The 20,964-nt window shown below is 40.4% G+C and overlaps 2 protein-coding genes across 3 annotated transcripts in view; one reads left to right on the top strand and one right to left on the bottom strand.

Annotated features, from left to right (window-relative positions):
* timeless (timeless circadian clock) overlaps positions 1-18,595 on the top strand; it is a 49,165-nt gene extending 30,570 nt beyond the window's left edge. The window contains exons 16-30 of the mRNA XM_048523395.2: positions 2,542-2,639; positions 2,730-2,850; positions 3,151-3,352; positions 4,534-4,679; positions 5,218-5,306; positions 5,963-6,086; positions 6,640-6,722; positions 7,063-7,205; positions 8,146-8,368; positions 9,907-9,975; positions 10,305-10,423; positions 11,092-11,278; positions 11,672-11,747; positions 16,496-16,563; positions 16,808-18,595. Coding sequence (XP_048379352.2) covers positions 2,542-2,639; positions 2,730-2,850; positions 3,151-3,352; positions 4,534-4,679; positions 5,218-5,306; positions 5,963-6,086; positions 6,640-6,722; positions 7,063-7,205; positions 8,146-8,368; positions 9,907-9,975; positions 10,305-10,423; positions 11,092-11,278; positions 11,672-11,747; positions 16,496-16,563; positions 16,808-16,935 — 1,876 coding nt within the window. The 3' untranslated portion in view covers positions 16,936-18,595. The remainder of the gene's footprint in view (positions 1-2,541; positions 2,640-2,729; positions 2,851-3,150; positions 3,353-4,533; positions 4,680-5,217; positions 5,307-5,962; positions 6,087-6,639; positions 6,723-7,062; positions 7,206-8,145; positions 8,369-9,906; positions 9,976-10,304; positions 10,424-11,091; positions 11,279-11,671; positions 11,748-16,495; positions 16,564-16,807) is intronic.
* Positions 18,284-20,964, bottom strand: part of LOC125448249 (unconventional myosin-Ib-like) — a 61,095-nt gene continuing 58,414 nt past the window's right edge. The window contains exon 29 of one of the 2 annotated variants that reach the window (XM_048523397.2): positions 18,284-20,761. In XM_048523397.2, coding sequence (XP_048379354.2) covers positions 20,638-20,761 — 124 coding nt within the window. In that variant the 3' untranslated portion in view covers positions 18,284-20,637. The remainder of the gene's footprint in view (positions 20,762-20,964) is intronic. The other variant, XM_048523396.2, reaches the window with a different exon arrangement.

Here is a 20,964-nt window from a genome sequence, read left to right as displayed (position 1 = left end):
ATGAAAGGGTTTTTTTTCTATGTCAACACAAATACGGAAGGTAATGTTACTATGTGGCTACGTTGCCAAGCAAATGAGTTAGTGAGAATGAGAAAGTGACTCAAAACTCAAAGCAGCACTTGAGAATATAATGCATGTTTTATAACTTTCACCTGTTTAAAAATTAACATCTTGCTTTTTATTTTTGAGGTGTTTGGTTAAGATTTGTATTTTTACCTCCCTCTATTTATCTGAACAATCATTCCGGCCAAGAGACTAGACCCATAATCTGCTTCTAGACTAAAACAGCAACCTGTTTTTGTACCACGTTTTCAACAAACCTAAAACATAAGGTGCTTTGGAGGAGAATACATCAGAAAAATCCTTACACCAAAATATCAGGATTGGTGACAAAAGTTTAGTAAAAATATCTTGAGGATCTTAGAAGTGGATTTATGGAGGAAATTCTAGAACCAGGGTAGCACAGTGGCTCAGTGGTTAGTACTGCTGCCTCACAACACCAGGGACCCAGGTTTGATTCCACCCTTCTCCCTGAGGGCCAGTGTGGACTTGTTGGGCTGAAGGGCCTGTTTCCACACTGTAGGGATTTAGGGATAAATAAAACTTGGGGCCCAGCCAGCTGAAGTCATGGCCATCAGGTTGGAGTGATGGAATCGGAGGAGTTGTTAAAATGCATTCTCTCATAGGACGTGGCTGACTAGCATTTGTTGCCCTATCCCTTATTGCCCCTTGAGAAGGTGGTGGTGAGCTGCCGCCTTGAACCACTACAGTCCATGTCTGTAGGTTTACCCATAATGCCTTTGGGAGGAAGTTCCAAGAATTTGACCCAGTTGACACTGAAGGAACAGTGATATGTTTCCAAGTCAGAATGGTGAGTGGCTTGGAGGGGAACTTGCATGGGTTGGTGTCCCTATGTAACTGTTGCCCTTATCCTTTTAGATAGAAGTGGTCATAAGTTTGAAAAGTGTTGTCTGAGGATCTTTGATGAATTTCTGCAGCGCATCTTGTAGTTGGTACACACTGCTGCTACTGATTGTCAGTGGTGGAGGGAGTAGTTGTCTGTGGATGAGGTGGCAATCAAGCAGGGGCTGCTTTGTCCTGGACAGTGTCAACTTTCTTGAATGTTGTTGGAGCTGTCCCCATCCAGGCAAGTGGGGAGTATTCCATCACACTCTTGACTTGTGCCTTGTAGATGATGGACAGGCTCTGGGGAGTCAGGAGGTGAGTTACTTGCTGCAGGATTCCTATCCTCTGACCTGCTTTTGTAGTCACTGTGTTTATGTGGCAAGTCCAGGTTGAGTTTCTGGTCAATGATAACCCCCAAGTTCCATGGGAGGCTGGAATTGGAGCAATGCAAACTTCTTGGAGGGTTGTACAGGCTGGAGGAGATTTGGCGATAGGGAGACACAAGGGTACGGTAGCATTGAAACAAATTAAAAATTGTAATACTTAGGCATTGATCCAAAAACCAATGTAGGTCAATGAGCACAGGTATAACTACTGAAGAACATGACTCTCTGTAATGTTTCTTCTTCACTTTACCTCTTTCTGTCTCTTTTTGTTGTGTTTTCTGGGAGTTGCTAGAATTTCAAGTTCGGTCAGGAACGAAACAGAGTTACTCTGGAACTGGGTTTAATCTTGCTCCCAAGTCCGGCTGTAGAACAAATAGGAGTGGCTTTTATTGCAGTGTCATTTGTGTTTTCCGAAATAGAAAGTGCAACAATAAAGTTATAGTTGGGGCTTTCGAATCACACTTGATGACATTGATATTGTATCAAGGAAATAGTTACGTAATCTAGTTGTTAGTTGAGAATTGACTGCTGTGGATTTTTCTGGTGTGTTTTAGTTCACTGGATAAAATGCCTAAATTAGTTTCTTTTTAAAAAAGAGCTAAGATATGGAATTTGTCCGTGATGTGCTGTATTTTCTGGACTAAAGAGTGTGCTTTGCATGAGTGTTGTCTGCCATTTGCTTAATGGAGAGTTTGCATATGTGTGTCTACTGTTGTTGGGATCATTGTTGCAATAAGGGGGAGTGTGACACATTTTATATATTTCTTATTTTATTAAACAATTTTTCATTTAGGACATTCTTACAGGCACTAAAATCATTGTGTTTATATTGTCTTTTGACTCCTGCTGTATACTCTACATACCAAATGTTGGCTGCTTGGAACCTAACCAGTTGACTCATTATAAAATATGTCTGGCTTTTGCAAATTTGCCTTTTGTGAATTTTTCCAAGAGTCTCACCCCCACAAGTGTTAGGACTATACTGTACGTTAGATTAAAAATATTGGTTTGAAAGAGACGAGTGAAGGAGTGAAGTAGGTTAGCAGGCTGCCCTTTCACTCACTGGTTTGGCTGTAAATCCAGCTGGATGGCCATAAATGATGTGTAATGTGCGTTTGAGCAGTCTAAATCCAGTTCCAAACTGCCTCAATTTTTAATTAACTTGGTAATCTAGATGAAATAAAGTGAATGTTGAACCCAAAAGGATTTCTGTGCACTGGTTGTTCATCTAATGCTTGACCCCCCACAGAGAAGTATGGCCTGAAGGTGACATTTTTGGTTCTTCTGACTTGCGACTTGAGGAGGAGTCTGAGTTACTCAAACAAATACTGTTTGCAAAGTTACCAAGTAAGTATTTTAGCAGCTGTCATTTTGCTGTTAAGAATTTTGGAAATACTTTTTGAAGCCAAATGAAAATCTTTTCTCTGCATCCCACAGGGCAGCCCACTGTAGAGGCTGAAGGAATTGATGAATTCCGTGATGAAGAGATAGAAGAAGAGGAAACTGAATCAGTGAGAGTTACAGAAAATGAATTTAATTTTTTGGATTATCTGAAGAGGTAAAACATTTCAGAAATACCTTTTTTTTTTAAAAATGACTTTCTTGACCACTCATGGCTGAACCCCCCCTCCCCCCTCTCTCTCTCTCTCTCTCTCTCTCTCTTTTTCTCTCTCTCTCTCTTTTTCTCTCTCTCTCTCTTTTTCTCTCTCTCTCTCTCTTTTTCTTTCTCTCTCTCTCTTTTTCTTTCTCTCTCTCTCTTTTTCTTTCTTTTTCTCTCTCTCTCTCTCTCTCTCTCTTTCCACTCTCAGTCCTTCCCACTCGCTCTTTTTCTCACCATTGTATTATCTATTGCTTTCAGGTTTGCTAATGCTGGTGTTGTGAAACCATACGTTCTCCTTCTGAAGGACTACCGACAGAACACTCCTCACACCAATCACTGCATTGTGAAGATGCTGTATCGTCTAGCATATAATTTGAAAATGGATACCCTTCTTTATCAACTGTCAGTATTCCACCTATTCAGTCAAATTCTGGAAGACCCAGCGTCCAGCTTCTACCAAGTAGGTTGAATTGTTGTAATTGTACATTGTCTGCTGATTGGTGATTTGCTAAAGGGCTTGCTGTCTCCTGTCATTGATGTTGTAATATATTGGAACACCATCTCATTCGCTTGTCACCCACTGTCCTTGTTGACCTATAAAAGAAACGTTGTGTCACAAACCTTAAATTTCAAAATGATGAAGTTTGACAATAGGCAGTGTATTAAGCTCCTAAGTAACCAATTTTCCCTAACACTCCTGAATTTCTATTCAGTGTATTTCACTTTTACTTCTGAGTATTTTCCATAATGATTTACTGGATTACTTTTTAATATGGGACAAATGCAGCAGTTAGTTTAGAATTTAGCTGCTCTTGATGCCAAAAGCCCCAAGACAATTTAACTACAGTGCTGTTCCAACTGATATTCTGTGCTAATTTGACCACTGAAAGTTGCATTAACGTTCTTTTCACTCCTGAGTTTGTGAGCCGAGATGGTCAGTGTCAGAAGTGGATGTCTCTCTAAAGCCTGATCCTCCTTGCCTGATATTCAAAAACAGGTCATAACCATTCAGGTTGTTTTTAAATTTTATTCATCCTCCTTCATCTCATTCAATTTGTGAATCACTGGCAAAGCCAGCATTTGTTTCCCATTTCACTTGCTGTTGAGAAGGTGATAGCGAGCTGTCTTCGTGAACCACTATAATCCATGTGGTGTAGTACACCCACACATCTTACTTCAGTGGTTTGCTAAAATTAATTGCTCTCTCAAATGCAAGCCAATTAAATGTGAACCACATTGCTCTGGGTCTGGAGTCCTGTAATTGACCAGAATGAGTGTGGTAGATTTCTTACCCTGATGAAGGAGCTTTGTGAACCCGATGAGATTTTAACAGCAATCTGGTAGATTCATGGTTACTATTACTAATGCTAGCCTTTCGTTAATTAATTAAATCAAAAATTAGACGCAAGTTTCTCCACTGCAACGGTGGGATTTGAACTTGTCTCCAGAACATTAGCTCAGGCTTCTGGATTAATGGTTCAGTAACTTTACCACTATGCTACTGACCCCACAACTGGGAAGTGAGCAGGACTGATACCCTCCTGAGAGTTACTTAGTCATATTGATTCTTAAACCACATCTCTTGGCCATTGGTAGACAATATGCATCTAACAGTTAACTTCTGTTTCCTTTTTGCAATAGGAGCTGGTAAAGTTCTCCAAATATATCTTGAACCGATTCTTTACTTTAGCTGCTAATAACACCAAAGTATTTGCGGAGCTGCTATTCTGGAAGAATATTGCAACCATTCGAGAAATGACTGAAGGTTACAGAAAGGACGAGCAAAGGCAAGTGCATTGATCATGAGAATGTGGGAGGTCTTTGTCTTCTGCGTTGCGCTAAAAGCATCAATTAATCTGATGTTACGTAGAGTCATACAGCACAGAAACAGACCCTTCGGTCCAACCAGTCCAAGCCAAACATAATCCTAAATTAAACTAATCCCATTTGCCTGCTCCTGACCCATGTCCTGCCAGACCTTTTCTATTGATGTATCTATCCAAATGTCTTTTAAACATTGTAATTATATCCAGGGATGCAGAAGCTAGTCTTGTTGCCATTTTGATAGCCTTGGCAATTCTTACTTTGAGATGAACTATCTCATCCGTGCAGACCACAGTAGGACTGAAATGATCAATTGTTGCTAGATGATTTGATTGCCACAGTGGACTTGGCTACTATGGTATAGTGCTTACTGACCGAGTTGTGTTTTTTTTCCCATTATTGAACTGGATCAGTCTGAGATTAGAGAGTAGCCCATAGGCACCAACAAAAGAGTGCTTTCATTTGCAGTTGTGATAGTGAATGATTTTGAATTTTTTGCAGTGGAGTAAACAAAAAGGCTCCAACCTGGTCATCAGAGGAAGAGGAGGAACTTGAAACACTGTATGTAAGATTCAAAGAGGAACAAGGAGGTATACGTTGTGTTTGGGTCATTTCTGAATATATCTCGTATCAAGCATGCAATTAGCTTTTGTTTCCCCAATTGTTCTGTTTAAATTCCATGTAATAGATCTTTACAGTCCAGAGGATGGCTATTTGCTCCATCACACCTATGTCAGCTCTCTGAAAGATCTATCCAATTAGTGCTCATTTCCCTGCTCTTTCACTATCTCCTTAAAATATTCCCATCAGTGGAAGAATTAAAAACCAGAGGGCACAGATTTAAGGTATTGACAAAAGAAGCGATGGAGATATGAGGACAATTAGGTTCATACAGCAAGTGGTTAAGGTCTGGAATGCACTGCCAGAGAGGTTCAATTAAGATTTTTGAAAGGAATTTGGATCACCTTTTGGAAATGGAAAATTTGCAGGGATATAGGGAATAAGCATGGGAATGGCACACGATGCTTTCCTCCTACAAAAGGTCAGCACAGACTCAACAGGCTGATTTGGCCTAATGTGCTGTAACTATTCTGTAATTCCAAGTAGGGTTTATGATCTCGATTTCTGTTGTGCAATGTTTAATTATTCTAGAGGGAATCTTGAATCCCGATGGTTGCAGACTCACATTTGGAAAGCAAAATGTAGACATTCTGTTGCATTGTGATTGTTTTTTTTCTTTTTACAGATAAAGATGTCATTGACAGTATCATGGAATGCATTAAAAATGACACAAGGACCAGGAGGCAGATTGCTGCTAAACTGGTTCAAATGAACCTCGTGGACAGTATAAGAGATTTAAAGCGTGTCAAGTAAGTGCTTGTGGTACTGTTTACCAACTAGAGGACCATAGACAGTGAAATCTTGTTAGCCAAAACATTGAAAAGTGACACCAGGTAGCACATTAGAGAAACTGATCATGAGCTGAAAACCTGCAGTGTTAGTTTGATCACACGGATGGTTATTTCTTCAGATTTGCTTCTTAATTTCTTCATAATTCCCTTCAGTGTGAAGCTTGATATTTTCATAGGCAGTGGTACTGTGCACTGGCACTTCATGGTGGTGAAGTAATACATGTCGTTGCATCCATAAATATTCACATGCAGGGTTACTTGGCCTACCTGTGATGGAAGGGAAATCTAAGGGAAGGTTCACCAAGCTCTTCTTGATCACCGCCTAAAAGCTCATTTTAAATAGAATTGATGGAGGCAGGAGCCCCCCCACCTCACCCTCAACTTTAATCAGTGTCTTCCACCTGTCCCTCTGGGGTATTATCATTAGCAAAGCATTCCAAACCGTGCTGTGGGATATATAATCATCGTGTTTTGAATTTAGTTTGTAACACGTTGATTTTGCTCCTTTAAGGAAAGGAACTAAGATTGTCCTTTGGAGAGAGGAGCAAGAGATGGAGCTTGAGACATTGTTTGTGGAGTTCAGAGAATCTGATGGTAAGTTGAAAGTAGCTAGAATTCATTTGCTTCTGTTGTTTTTGTAAAAAAAACTCATCATAAGATACCCCTCAATTCCTCTGACTTAGCAAATTATTGACATTCTTCTATCGCCATAAGTTATAACTTACTAACTCATTGCTAAACAGCAATCACATCTCCTTCAGTCTGCCAGCCTGTTATGAGTTAGTTCCTCATTAGCTTTACCATTTAAAGCTCTTCAAAATAACATTCTTGTTTTGAATGAAAACTCAATGAATTGTCCATAAACCTAGAACATTGTAATTGGAGTAAAAGAGTCAAATTACAATTTGACGAAATTGATCTCTTTTATCCGAAGATATCCTTGGTAATATCATGAAAAACATAACCACCAAGCGATCCAGAGCCAGGATTGTTGATAAACTGATCAGCATGGGCCTTGTTTCTGATAGAAAAGAACTGTACAAGAAGCGAAGAAAATTAACAAAAGGAGCAAATCAGGTATTCTGTTTCTGAACACTTCCAAAGTCACTGTCCATTGAAAGTGTGTTGTGGTATTATAGTTAGAATTGGGCATGTTCGTCACACGAGAGATATAGTGAAATAACGTTTGAGCTAGTCATATGTTACCTTTAAGCGGTCCCAATAATTGTAGCATGTGAACTGAATGCAATGGTGCAAGAATGAGGAGAAAAACTGCCAAAAACCTTGCTCTTCTGCATCTGTGTTTACAAACCCCGTTTTCTCAATAGGCTGATAAATAAATACTGCTCCTTAACATTTTTTACTCATAACATTTTGTCATAATTTCAATTGATTTTACTTAATCATTCTTAAGAAGCAAAGTAGACCATTCAGCCCCTCAAGCCTGCTTTACCATTCAGTTAGATCATTGGAATTGAGCAATTAACCACCTTGGCCTTGTATCCTTGATAAATTTACCCAACCAAATCAATTCACCTCAGTTTTGAAAACTCCAGCTGTCCCCCAGCCTCAACAGCTTTTTAAGGGAAGACTTCCACACTTCCACTCCCACTCCCCTTTGTGTGACAATGTGCTTTAGCACCTAGTAATGTACATTTGCCCAGTGGACTTAGTTTTTGAGTGGATGTTAAGGAATTCTTGTTTCTCTGTTTTGTTAATGTGGAGGAATTTTCAGTGTCAGTACTTGAAATTGAAGTGACTTCTGCTACTTCTGTTTGATGAGGCGAGCTTGTTACTTGTGCCCTCGCCAGAATTTTTGAGTTGAGCTACTCTGTTTTCAGTACACACTTTCCTAAGCTGAAAATGTAAAATAGTTCTAAAAAGGCTAACAATGGAGGCACTGATCAAGCATCTTAGCTTCGTAAACATGAATTGTCTTAATTTTGTGTTCGCCTAGAAAATAATCTTTTTGTTTTAAAAGGCACCTTGGCGTTTTAACCATGTTTTGTTATTTCAGGAGGAAGAGGAGGACTTCCTAAATGATGTGGGCTATGATGTTATTCAGGGGTTGTCCGATTTAGATAATGAACTGGATGAAGATGAAAGCAGTAATGATGAGACAGGAGAGCTGATGATTAAGTTCAGATCAAGATACACTGCAAAAGGAAATGGACAAAAGATGGGCCTGGGTGAGATTGACCCAGCAATCTCGAATCTGTGCTACAAACTTCGGCAACAAGGTGATTTTTAAAATTGAAACTCTATATTTAATTCTGATTTTTGTAAAGCTTTGAAAAATTTATAGTCCTTGTGTTGGATGGACCAACGGTGGTAATCTGGCTTTATTCCTTCATTTGATCTGCTAAATAAAATCTCAAGGCAAAGAGAAAGAGAGAATAAAATACTGTGCTGTGCACACTGGTCTTTCAGATATAGGATCTGAGTTTGATATCCAGTATTCGGACAATCTTAGCCCCAATGGCGCATGAGTCCATGCCATCAAATTGCTTTAATTGAGACGAAGATTCAAACCATAGGATCGTGGGAGTGAGAGATGGTAAATGCGACAAGATGCAATAGGCAACACAGCTCTAAGAGTGGGGCAAAGTGTGAGCATCAAGCCACGGTACTGCTGAGTGCTTGGCACTGACACTGTGTCTGAATCAGAAATGAGTTCCATTCTACATCATTGATATGGATTGACTTAAGTTACAGAGCTGTCCAGCTCGGAAACAGACCCTTCGGTCCAACTTGTCCATGCTGACCAGATATCCTAAATTAAAGTAGTGCCATTTGCCAGCACTTGGTCCATATCCCTGTAAAGCCTTTCTATTCCTGTACCCGTACAGGTGCCTTTTGAATGTTGTATTTGCACCAGCCTCCACCATTTCGTCCAGCAGCTCGCGCGCACACACCATCCTCTGTGTGTAAAGTTGCCCCTTAGGTCCCTTTTAAATCTTTCCCCTCTCACTTTAAAGCTATGCCCCTCTAGCTTTGGACTCCCCAAAAATTCATGTAAAGAATCAGACCGTGTACAACTGAACACTGGGATGAGGATTTTCCCCGTGCTTGATTGTGTTATATCTATGTAGTCTTGGTAATTGCAGTAATAGGATTTTAGTACTCTACCTAAAATCCTTAAAATACATTATGTATGTCTGAGCGATGTATCCTAGAAGATTAGTCTTATTCGATCATACCATTGACGAATTGGAACTTGGATAGTTTTTCTCCTCTAGGTATGGTCTTTCCAAAAGATTATATCTTGGAAACCAAAGACCATAGCACCTCTCCTGATGAATTCAGTGTGGAAAGACCTTGGTGCAGTTTCCGTTGCTGCTGAGTTAACGGGTTGCTGGAAACATTCTTCAGTTATCGTTACAGTCCTGAGGACAGCCGAGAGAGAAAGAAACTCTTGCATTCCGAAAGAATGTTTGTTTCAACTGCAGGATAAATCACACTATAGCCGATGAAGTACTTTTGAAATATAGTCACTGTTTTATTGTAGGAACTCCTGACATTACCACTGAAAAATCCAGGCCCTATCTATTTTTGGAGGTGGAGAAGAGCATAGATTGCAGTGACTTGCTATTACCAATTCTTATTCTTAACTCATTAGTCCTCTCAAACTTGTTGCTGCCTTTCTTTCCTTCCTTGTCCATTGAAAGGGTGTAGAGACTATTAAAATCTGAAATAAACTTATGCATAGGTTCCAGTAACATAATGGCACTCGAGCTACATTTAGACTGCAAAGGTTCATTTCAGTTTCTGCGTACAGGTCTGTCGGGCCCTCTTCTGTGGCTGCAGAACTGCCTCAACAGAACAGCAGACAAGCGAGAAGATGCTGGTTAGTACTTTCTTACAATTCCTGATCTAAAGACACTTTTTTATTCTGTTGATACATGCACACTGTACTGCTGATGTCCTGTACTTGAACATCAAGCAAGTTAAAACTGATTTTAAGAATACTTGTGATATATTTGCCGTACATGTAGTAACCCACCTGAGCTTCTGTGTGGATGTGGTGCTGGGTGAAGGGAAACTGTCCCTTTTACCTTAACCTGCAGGTGCCTGACTGAGAACACTGACTTTCCTTCCACACGTCACAGAAAAGGATCTCATTTGACTTGCAGAATCTCGATATTTCACAATTCTTTAAACCTGGTTTCCATGCAGGGACCTCGATTGCAGTCCCACTTGTTCCCTTATCTGAAGAAAATGAAGATGCTATGGAGCATGAAATGTTCCAGAAACTTCTGAAAAAAGTTGGAATTCGGCCTCCTGCTAATGAACAGGTAAACTAAGTGACATCCAAAGCAATGTGATTGCTGACTAAATAATAGTCTAAATAAAAATTAGACTGAAAAGGGCTGTGAACAGGCCTTTCCTGTGGAAAGAATTGTATTCTTATCCTTGCTACAGCAATGAAAGATTCTAATAGACAATGTTCAGATTGCCTGCACTGTTATTCAACAGTGTTTAGCACTGCAGCCCAATAAACCCTAATGGATTCTGTCAGACTGCTAGCTATACACTCTGGCTTTAAATGTGTTTTTATACGTTGAACATTCGGCCATGTATATCTGTGATACAGAGTGCAAGCTTTGAATTGTTTTTAAATTCCCTTTCCCTTTTTCTCTTTTCCTTCCCTCCTATTAGTTCATCTATTGAAAGTTTTGTACTGTTGCTTACCATGACAGTTTGGGAAACATACATTCATAATCCTATCACACATTTTAGAACTGTGCTGTCTTTTAGATGAGCTGTTCAACAAAGATCCTGTTTGTCCTTTCTAATGGACAGAAAAGATCTCATTGCCATTGCTTTGAAGAAGGACACAGGCGCGTTCTCTCCCCCAGTATCCTAAGGGCAATATTTATCCCTCATCCAATATCACTAAAAACAGGTTATCTGGTCTTCCTTCTAGTTACTTCTGTATGTGATGCTCTTTTGTATTTATTAGGAATCTTTCTGGCGTATTTCTGCTAACCTGAATGTTCAGCAGTTGCGCAGGATTGCTTCAGTTATCACCCTGGATGATGGTGGAGGGGATGCAGTAGAGCGAGATGAAGATGTTAGTGCAGATCAGAGGTCTGAGGTCTGGCAAGCCCAGATGATGGCCAGTGAGAGGAATGTTATTCCTGCTAAAGGTAATGAAATAAATTTTGAGTGACTTTGCAACTGAAACTCCTGGTTAGTGTTTTTGTTTCAGGCATGTTGTGGATTTATTTTATCTTTTGAAAATTGGTAACTGTGATGATGCTCCATACTACTGTGTGGTGAATGTTAGATGTACACCCACAGGTCTTCAACAACTGGCCTCTAATCCATTCCATGGACTTGGAGAACTCCTGAGTAAGATACTTCCCTCATCCTTCCATGGTAGGGAATTCAAAGACCACTAAGTTTGGTTTATGAAATGAATGCAATGCAACTTAAAGATATTATAAAGTCTAGGGAGAGAATGATTTTTGAAACCTTTTGTCTTGCCTTACCCTTGGTCTACACACTTACTGATATTTTCTTGGTTTTATATTTTACAGTTGGTGATGACGAATCCAAAGGGAGAACCGATCAAGCTGATGACTCCCCCTCTGTATCAGACAGTGAAACGAAAAGGCAAGTTACGAAACATTCCTTCGACTTGTACGCGCAGAACATGGAGTCTGGTGGCACAATGCCAACAGTTTGTCAGGGCACAGCTCTCTGAGGAGGATATAGGCTGCTGAGGAGAAAAGAGAACTTGTGATTGAATATGTGCTGAAGTTGGGATGTTCTTTTTTGTTGTTGACAAAGCTGAGCACTACCCATAGAGAAAATGTTAAGCTGATAGAAGGACCATTTCTCTGGCTAGCTTTAAGAGTTTGAAGTGGATTACATTTGTGCAGCTTTTTAACAGTTGCTGATTGGTCTCAATCCCTACCATCGAACTGATTTGACCATCTCACTGAGACAAACCACAATAACATGCTCAGTGTGGGGAATGTCATGCTGGCACAGCAAGGAGGCGATGGGTGGTCTTCAGGGATTGAGGGTTCAGGCATATTAAGAATATGCAGGCAGTGTTACCTTGTATCTGATCTGTACCTGAAGGATTGATTTTGAGTGTAAAGAGTGAGAAATGGTTACATTTCCTAGTACTGGCATTTGTTTGCAAATGAAACTATTTAGCAATGTTGCCTATGTGTGGAACCACAGGAGATTGGCGGGGGGGGATACTAAACGAGTATTTTGCATTGGTATTTTACTGTGGAAAAGGATATGCAAGATAGAGAACTTGAGGAAATAAATAGCAACCTCTTGAAAAATGTCCATATTATAGAGGTGGTGCTGGGCGCCTTAAAACACAAAGGTGGATAAATCCCCGGATCCTGATCAGGTGTAACTTAGAACTCTGTGGGAAGCTGGGAAAGTGATGCTGGGCCCCTTGCTGAGATATTTGTATTAAGGATAGCCACAGGTGAGGTGCTGGAGAACTCGAGGGTGGCTAAAGTCGTGCCACTATTTAAGAAAGATGGTAAGGAAAAGCCAGGCAACTATAGACTGGTGAGCCTAACATCAGTGGTGGGCAAGTTGTTGGAGGCAATCTTAACAGACAGGATTTACATGTATTTGGAAAGGCATGGGCTGATTAGGGATAGCCAACATGGCTTTGTGCGTGGGAAATCGTGTCTCAATAACTTGGTTTTATTTTGAGGAAGTAATGAACAGGATTCGTGAAAGCAGAGCAGTGGACATGATTTATATGGGCTTCAGTAAGGCATTTCACAAGGATCCTCATGGTAGGCTGGTTAGCAAGGTTAGATGATATGGAATAGAGGGAGAAGTAGCCAACTGGATACAGAACTGGCTTGAAGGTAGAAGATGAAGGGTAGTGGTGGGGGATTGCTTTGCAGACTAGAGGCCTGTGACCAGCGGTGTGCCACATGGATCGGTGCTGGGTCCACTGCTTCTCATCATTTAAATCAATGGTTTGGATGTGTACATAGGAGGAATGGTTAGTAAGTTTGCAGATGGCACCAAAGGTGGAGGTGTTGTTGTCAGCAAAGAAAGTTACCTCTGAGTACAACAGGACCTTGATTAGATCGGCTAATGGGCTGAGCAGTGGCAGATGGAGTTTAATTTAGATAAATGTGAGGTGCTGCACTTTGGACAGACAAATCGGGGCAGGGCTTTTACATTTAATGGTAAGGTCCTGGGGAGTGTCGCTGAACAAAGAGACCTTAGAGTGCAGGTTCATAGTTCCTTGTAAGTGGAGTCACACGTAGACAGGGCAGTGAAGAAGGTGTTTGGTATGCTTGCCTTTATTGGCCAGTGCGTTGAATATAGGAGTTGGGAGGGTCATGTTGTGGCTGTACAGGACATTGTCTTTAACAAACAGGGTCAAGGAGAATTCCCAAGGCTTTTTATGCATATGTTGAGACAAAAAGAGGGTAACAAGGGAAAGAGTAAGCCCACTCAAGGAGGGAAATTATATGTAGTAGTACATATATGTACTACTATATCTATATGTAGGAAGTTGGGGAGATCCTGAATGAGTACTTTGTATCAGTATTCACCGAGGAGAAGGACACGACTGATGTTGAGGTCAGGGGTGAGTGTGTGAATATTGTAAAGAATGTCAACATATTGAAAGAGGAAGTTTTGGGAATCCTAAATTGCATTAAGACAGACAAGTCCCCAGGACTAGGTGGGATCTACCCCAGGTTACTCAGAGAGAGGCAAGGGAGGAAATAGTTGGGGCATAAGCAGATATCTTCACATCCTCATTGACCACAGGTGAAGTTCCAGAGCACTGGATATTACCGAATGTTGTTCCTTTGTTTAAGAAAGGATTCAGGGATAACCCAGGAAACTATAGGCCAGTGAGCTTGACATCTGTGGTGGGGAAGCTCTTGGAGAAGATACTGAGGGACAGGATATATGCACATTTGGAGGAAAATGGACTAGTTAGCGACATGCAGCGTGGTTTTGTCCAGGGAACGCCATGTCTAACCAACCTGATTGGATTTTTTTGAAGAGGTAACGAGGATAATTGATGAGGGACGGGCTGTGGATGTAGGTTATATGGACTTTAGTAAGGCATCTGATAAAGTCTCATATGGCAGGTTGGTACAAAAACTAAAACCACATGGGATTCGGGGTGGCCTGGCCAGAAGGATAGAAAACTGGCGTGGTCATAGAAGACAGAGGGTAATGGTGGAAGGGTGTTTATTCAGAATGGAGCCTGGTAACTAGTGGTGTTCCATAGAGGTCAGTCTGAGGCCTTTTGGTGTTTGTAATGTATATAAATAATCTGGAGGAAAATGTGTGTGGTCTGATAAGCAAGTTTGCTGATGACATGAAGATTGGTGGAGTTGCTGATAATGCCAACAAATGTGAAAATATACAAACGGGATATAGTTAGATTAGTGACTTGGGCACAGAAATAGCAGCGGAATTTAATCCAGACAGATGTGAGGTGATGCATTTTGGAGATTCGAATTAAGGTGCGAATTATACTGTTAAAGGCAGAGCCCTTAGGAACACTAACATTCAGACGGATCTGGACGTGCAGGTCCACAGTTCCTTGAAAGTGGCAACACAGGTAGTCAAGGTGATTTAAGAAGGCATATGGCATGCTTGCCTTCACCGCCTGGGGTATGGAGCATAAGATTTGGCATAACCTGTTGAAGCTATATAAAGCCCGTGTTAGGTCGCATTTGGAGTATTGTGTGCAGTTTTGGTCACCACTTTACCAGAAGGACATGGAAGCTTTGGAGACAGTATGGAGAAGGTTCACCAGGATGTTGCCTGGTGTCCAGGACATTGACTCTGAGGAAAGGTTAAAAAGACTAGGATTGATTTCACTGGAAAGACGGTGGCTGAGAGGAGACCTGATAGTGGTCAACAAAATTGACAGGCACAGATAGAGTGAATAGTCTTTTTCCCAGGGTTGAAGTTTCAATTACAAGGGGGCACAAGGTGAGAGGGAGAAAGTTTAAGGGAGATGTGTGAGGGAAGTTTTTCAGAGTGGTAGCAGTCGGGAATGCACCAGCGGAACAGGTGGTGGAAGCAGGCACATTGGATCTTAAATGTCTTCTTCGAGATGGATACATGAATAGGGAGGGAATAGAGGGATATAGATCGAAAAATGGCAGGTTTGTTTTTAGACTAGTTAGGACATGATGGTCAGCACAGGCTTGGAGGGCCAAAGGGCCTGTTCCGTGCTATACTTTTACATTTATTCTTTGGTTAAGCCACTATTGGAATTCTGTGTGAAATTCTGGTCTCCCTGCTACAGGAAGGATGTTGTGAAACTTGAAAGGGTTTAGAAAAGATTTAAAGGACGTTGCCAGGGTTGGAGGCTTTGAGCTATAGGCACAGGCTGAATAGACCGGGGCTATTTTTCCTGGAGCATCAGAGGCTGAGGTGTGACCTTTTATAGAGGCTTATAAAATCATGAAGGGCATGGATAGGGTAAATACAGAAGGACTTTTCTCTGGGGTGGGGGGAGTCCAAAACTAGAGGGGTATAGGTTTAAGGTGAGAGGGGAAAGATTTAAAAGGGACCTGAGGGGTAACTTTTTCACACAGAGGGTGGTGCATGTATGGAATGAGCTGCCAGAGGAAGTGGTGGAGGCTGGTAAATTACAACATTTAAAAGGCATCTGGATGGGGACATGAGTCGGAAGGGTTTAGAGGGATATGGGCCAAATGCTGGCAAATGGGACTAAATTTATTTAATATCATGCTCGACATGGACAAGTTGGACTGAAAAATCTGTTTCCATGCTGTATGTCTGTATGAGTCTCTATCTCAGTGAAATGGGGTGGAGTGGCTGATGAAGAGTATAAATTAAATGTTTCAGTAAATAAAAATAGTAGAGGAATATTCTGGTGTGTCACTCCAGATAAATTAAGGGATGAGTTTTTCCTGCTTCTCCATCTTCATGGAGCAGACTGATTCCCAATCTCTGAACTTTGGCGCAGACAGTTGAGATCGCACCATTGTCATTTTACTCATTGTCGGATGTGGGCTTGTATCCATATCATTCCCTCACTTGGCATGTTCCCTTCTGTCATCCTGTCCTTGCATTACAAGCAGCGCTTCAGAAGCACTTTATTGACTGTAATGTGCATTGGCACGTCCCAAGAACATAAACGGTGCTGTATAAATGCAAGTTTCTTACACTCAACTATGGTGACTTTGAGTTCAATGTGTACTGCAATGTGGATATGCGTCCTACCATGATGCACGCCGAACATGTCATGCTGTTAGTGTTATATTTGTGAAAGGGATGTTCCAGTGATCAGTAGCTTTGCTCAGTAAATTTAACAATAAACTGTCCCGTGTGGATTAAAAGCAGATTATATTTCATTGTTGCAGTGATGGTGAGAAGAGCAAACATAAACATTCTCTAAAGCGGACTCGCCTGCTTGATAGTGATGATGAGGGTAAGATTCTGTTTTTCTTCAAATCTTTAAGATGTAATATTCTGTTTTGAAGGTCTTCTGGCAGAGGCCAGTGTGCATTGTAGCCATGTGATTTTTGCACTGCAATGGGAGGGCATGGTTTCCCAATAATAGGCCAAGTTGTGCCTCTTGCCCCTGTCAAAAGGCCTGGAATTGGAGAGAATGCATTTTGTGCAAAGGCAGCATTGATTTTATGGTTTTAATGGTCTTGAATGTGGAATTTCAGTGAAAGAACCTGTTGACACGGAGATGATGGAAGAGCCTGAGACTGACTCTGACATGTCTGACTCTGACGTCACCCACAGAGTGAGTAAAAGGCAGCGGCGAGCAATTGAAGATGATGATGAGGATTAATTATAATGAATTTGGTTTTTGAAATGGTTTTGAACACTGGACTGAAGAATCATTTTCATGTTCATCAAATATTACAATTCTTCATGTAAATTTTGAAAGCAGTTTCATTCACTGAGTGAATCAAGTGTAGATACTTTATCCACACAATTTTAAACTACTTGAGCTTGTTCTCGCATTTTAAATGAAATTTTATAATGCCAATAAAAAGTGAAGTACTCTGAGTGAGAAAAAGTTATGGGATTGTACAGGTTTCTTGATCCGTAGTCACCTTTGAAAACGGAGGAGGAGAATCTATGGAGAAACCTTGTATTATCCTGGTTTCTTGTTTGGGTGTAAGTTGACTTCTTATCCATTTCAGTTAATGTGTATGCAACCAACCATCTGTAATCTTTTTTGAAGTATTTGCCATGAAAAGCAATGAAACCTTCGATTAGAACATAAGGTTCTCCTCATTGTAATATTTAGTCTTGTGCAAATCAGTATTTGATTTGATGTTTGGTATAGTGTCGTCTTCATCTTAGTTTGTTTTAAACCTGACGTTTGGGAATTTTCCCTTTGTTTATGGCCTGAAATTCATTACAATTTGTGTGGCTTGAATATTTTAAATTTGGCAGATTTTCCTTGAAGAAAGAACATCTACACAACACACTCTGTATGTACTTAATAGCTGAGTTATTGAATAAAATAGGGCAGACTCAGGAGATTTATCCATTTTATATAATATGCAAGGTAATTTCCGCTGTGCATTTTGGCGATATTGAATTTGGCTTGTCAAAACCTATCCCTCCCAGTTATATAATGTTTCCATTGAAATCCAAATCTCTGGTACCCTTCCCCTTCCCATTACTGCATCTAGCTGTGTCCATTGCTTCTACTCTCCTACTCCACGCCTTTCAAAGGTCTGATCAAAGAAGTTTTTTTTGAAATATTGAATGATGTCAGTATTTTATACGCTATTGTGCTACATACTTCACTTCTTTTTTTCATTTACCAGAGTGAAATTTCCTCTGCTTCTATATTGAAGCTTGATATTTTCAGAGAGAAGCCCCCCAACTAGATTTACATCAAGGAGGTTTCAGTGCTAGAGAAGTTAGATATTAATTTCCTGTTGGCTCTAATTCGCAGATTATAGTAAAATATTGGAACTGCCCAGTGTACCTCACCAGAATATTATCTGTTAGCATGGAAGGGCAATACATTTGCTCTGCAGTTTAGCCCACAATGAATCCCACAGCTATTCCCTTTGTGGATGGAAAATAACTGCCAAGCAATCCGTCATATAAAAGAGTTAAAGAACCAATTAAATGCTGAAATGGGGGAAATCGGTGTGCTTTTTGTGGATGAATACAATTAGCTGGCTTTACTCAGTGGTCATTAACTTGCGATCTGAAAGTGCTAAGACTGTTGTCTCCAACTGATTAGTTAAAGAGATACTTTGATCAAAGCCTTGCATGGTAACTAACTTGTAAGATGGAAATTGGATTATTCCACGAGCATGGTGCTTTATTTTCAAATTTTATTGTGATATTAAAAGAACCTGAACATCTTCGTATTTGATTTGTAATTACAAGTGATTTTTACAGCATAATCCAAAAATAAATGTACAAGGTGTTGCAGTATTATATTTTCAACTTAAAATTAAAATTTGTAGCAGGTATTATTTCCTATTTATGCAGTAGAGTCATCATTTTCATCTGTTCTCTTTTGGAATGAGAGTTGAATGAAGTGTGAATGGTCTTTATTAGTGCGAATGGTCTCGAGATTGTAAGGCCTTAAAAATCTGGTCTAATCTTGGCAAGTTTGAAATTCTAGGGTGTTTCAGTTAAAAACCATGAAACTTCTGAACTTGCTATAGTTTAAGTGTGGAACAGGTACAAGTGAGCAAAATCTGCTCACTTAACTCTACTTGTGTGAGTCACCTGCAGCAACTTTGCATATGCCTTGCCAAACGTCAGTGAGAGAATAACCTCAAATTTGTTTTTGCTAATCTAATGGCTGCTCTGTGTGGTATTTTCCATTTATAATGTAAATTCTACTATAATATGCAGCTTTTTTATATTGGAAAAGTGAGTACTGCCTAGTTTTGGCCTACACTTTTTTTTTAAAATCCCTGCTAAATGGGCACTTTTGCACAGTCTGGTCACTCTTAACTTATAGAAGTGAGTTGAATTCACATGGCAGTAGCTTGCAAGATAGGCTAGAAGCTCTTGCTGATTTTTCCAAGTTCAATGATGTTGAGAGAAGCCATATTCTAATGCACTGTATTTCGTCTGATGCTCGTCCTGTTTTCTGAGGAAATAGCTGAGATGAGATTGAGTGAAGTGCAATGCCCATTTTACACCTGGTGTGTTCTATTAATAGTCAAAAATGGGTGTATCACAAAGCTCTAAGATGTTTTAGGGCGTATGAGGAAAAAGTATCAGCCAGTTGCTCACAAATCCAGCAGGTCTTGCTGGGAAGCTCCTGCAAGTGCTGAGGGAAAGATGGCTGCTACCAGGCTTCTGATCTGGCCTGTTAATGAAATCAAAGAAGTTATCTCAGCTGGATACTATCGTTGGACTCCGACCTCCCTGAAAAGTATGCAGGTAGTTTGGTAAAGCAAGGGCAATGTTTGATTTGGTTATGATGATCACTAGAGCCTAATAGCCCACTCACATCAATCCCAGTTGGGTCAACAGTACAAATACCATGATTTTCCAGTCGGAATTAGTGGAGGAGACAACTAAAATTCTAAGTGCTTGTGTAAAATATTTTGAAGTGTAACTCAGTAAGGAACTTTGTATGTGTAGAGTTTCAGAACATTACCTGTATTGGATGTTCACCGTTACAGTAGGGAAGATCTGATCATTTTAGCCAAATCTGTCAAAAATCAGTTCCCAGTTATCAGAGATAAATAATTTTGTTTCTTTTAATTTCCAACATCCCAATGAGAGAAAATCCCATTTGATGTGATCCCATAATAACATGGCAAAATAGTGCTCAGCATAAGCATTAATTGTCATAAGAGGAGTACAGAAATATACAGCACTTCCCATGATCAGTTATAACAGGGAAGGATTATCTTATTGGCTGACATGATTTAAATTGATCTACACAGAAGAATCTACAATATTTACAATGATCGATGCCAGAGAGTTTTCCCCAGGACAGGATTGACTGCCACGAGGGGTCATAGTTTTAAGGTGTTAGGAGGAAGGTATAGAGGAGACGTCAGAGGGAGGTTCTTCACCCAGAGAGTTGTGAGCGTATGGAATAGTTTGCCAGTGGTAGTCATGGAAGCGGAGTCATTAGTGACATTTAAGCGACTGCTGGACATGCACATGGACAGCAGTGAATTGAGGGGAATGTAGGTTAGGTTATTTTGTTTTTGGATTAGAATTATTCTAGGGCACAACATCGTGGGCCGAAGGGCCTGTACTGTGCTGTACTTTTCTATTGCCAAGCGTTTGAGGATTAAAAGCTCTGCTACTCTAGTCCTGCTCACAAGCTGGGAGCACACATGGCAAAATCTAGACGACCAGTGCTGCAGAATTTTTCTTCTCTGATTCCCACATGAATTAATGTACATATTGCCCAGAACAATTGGTGAATGAAGATTAATCAGAAGTTGCTGTTTGTTTCAAAACTAAACTGCTGTTGCTTTGAGGCCTCGGGTCAGAGTTTCCACAATTCTCAGTAAAGATGGATGTTGAAGCCCCGCAGTTAAGGAACCTGGACCTCGAGTAGGTGACTGTTTTTCTTCTTGCACACTGGAATATTTCCATTTTTCCCTGTTGTTTTTACAAACTTTACAGAGACTGTGCTTTTATTGAACTTGAGAGAAAGTCTGTAAAAATAAAAAGAAAATTTGGGCAAAGCTTTAAGCTGCGATAAAGCACCATGTATTATACCAGAACAATTTGTATGTGACCTTTCTCTGGGAATTTCCTGGGAGTGTTTGATGGGGGGGGGAGAGACAGTGTAGAGGGACCTTTACTCTGTGTCCAACCCCTGTCCCTGTCCTGAATAGATTTGTTTTTCCATTCCCTC

Source organism: Stegostoma tigrinum, chromosome X (genome assembly GCF_030684315.1).
Source record: "Stegostoma tigrinum isolate sSteTig4 chromosome X, sSteTig4.hap1, whole genome shotgun sequence".
NCBI classification, from domain to species: Eukaryota; Metazoa; Chordata; class Chondrichthyes; order Orectolobiformes; family Stegostomatidae; genus Stegostoma; species Stegostoma tigrinum.
This window is presented reverse-complemented; position numbering and strand designations above follow the sequence as displayed.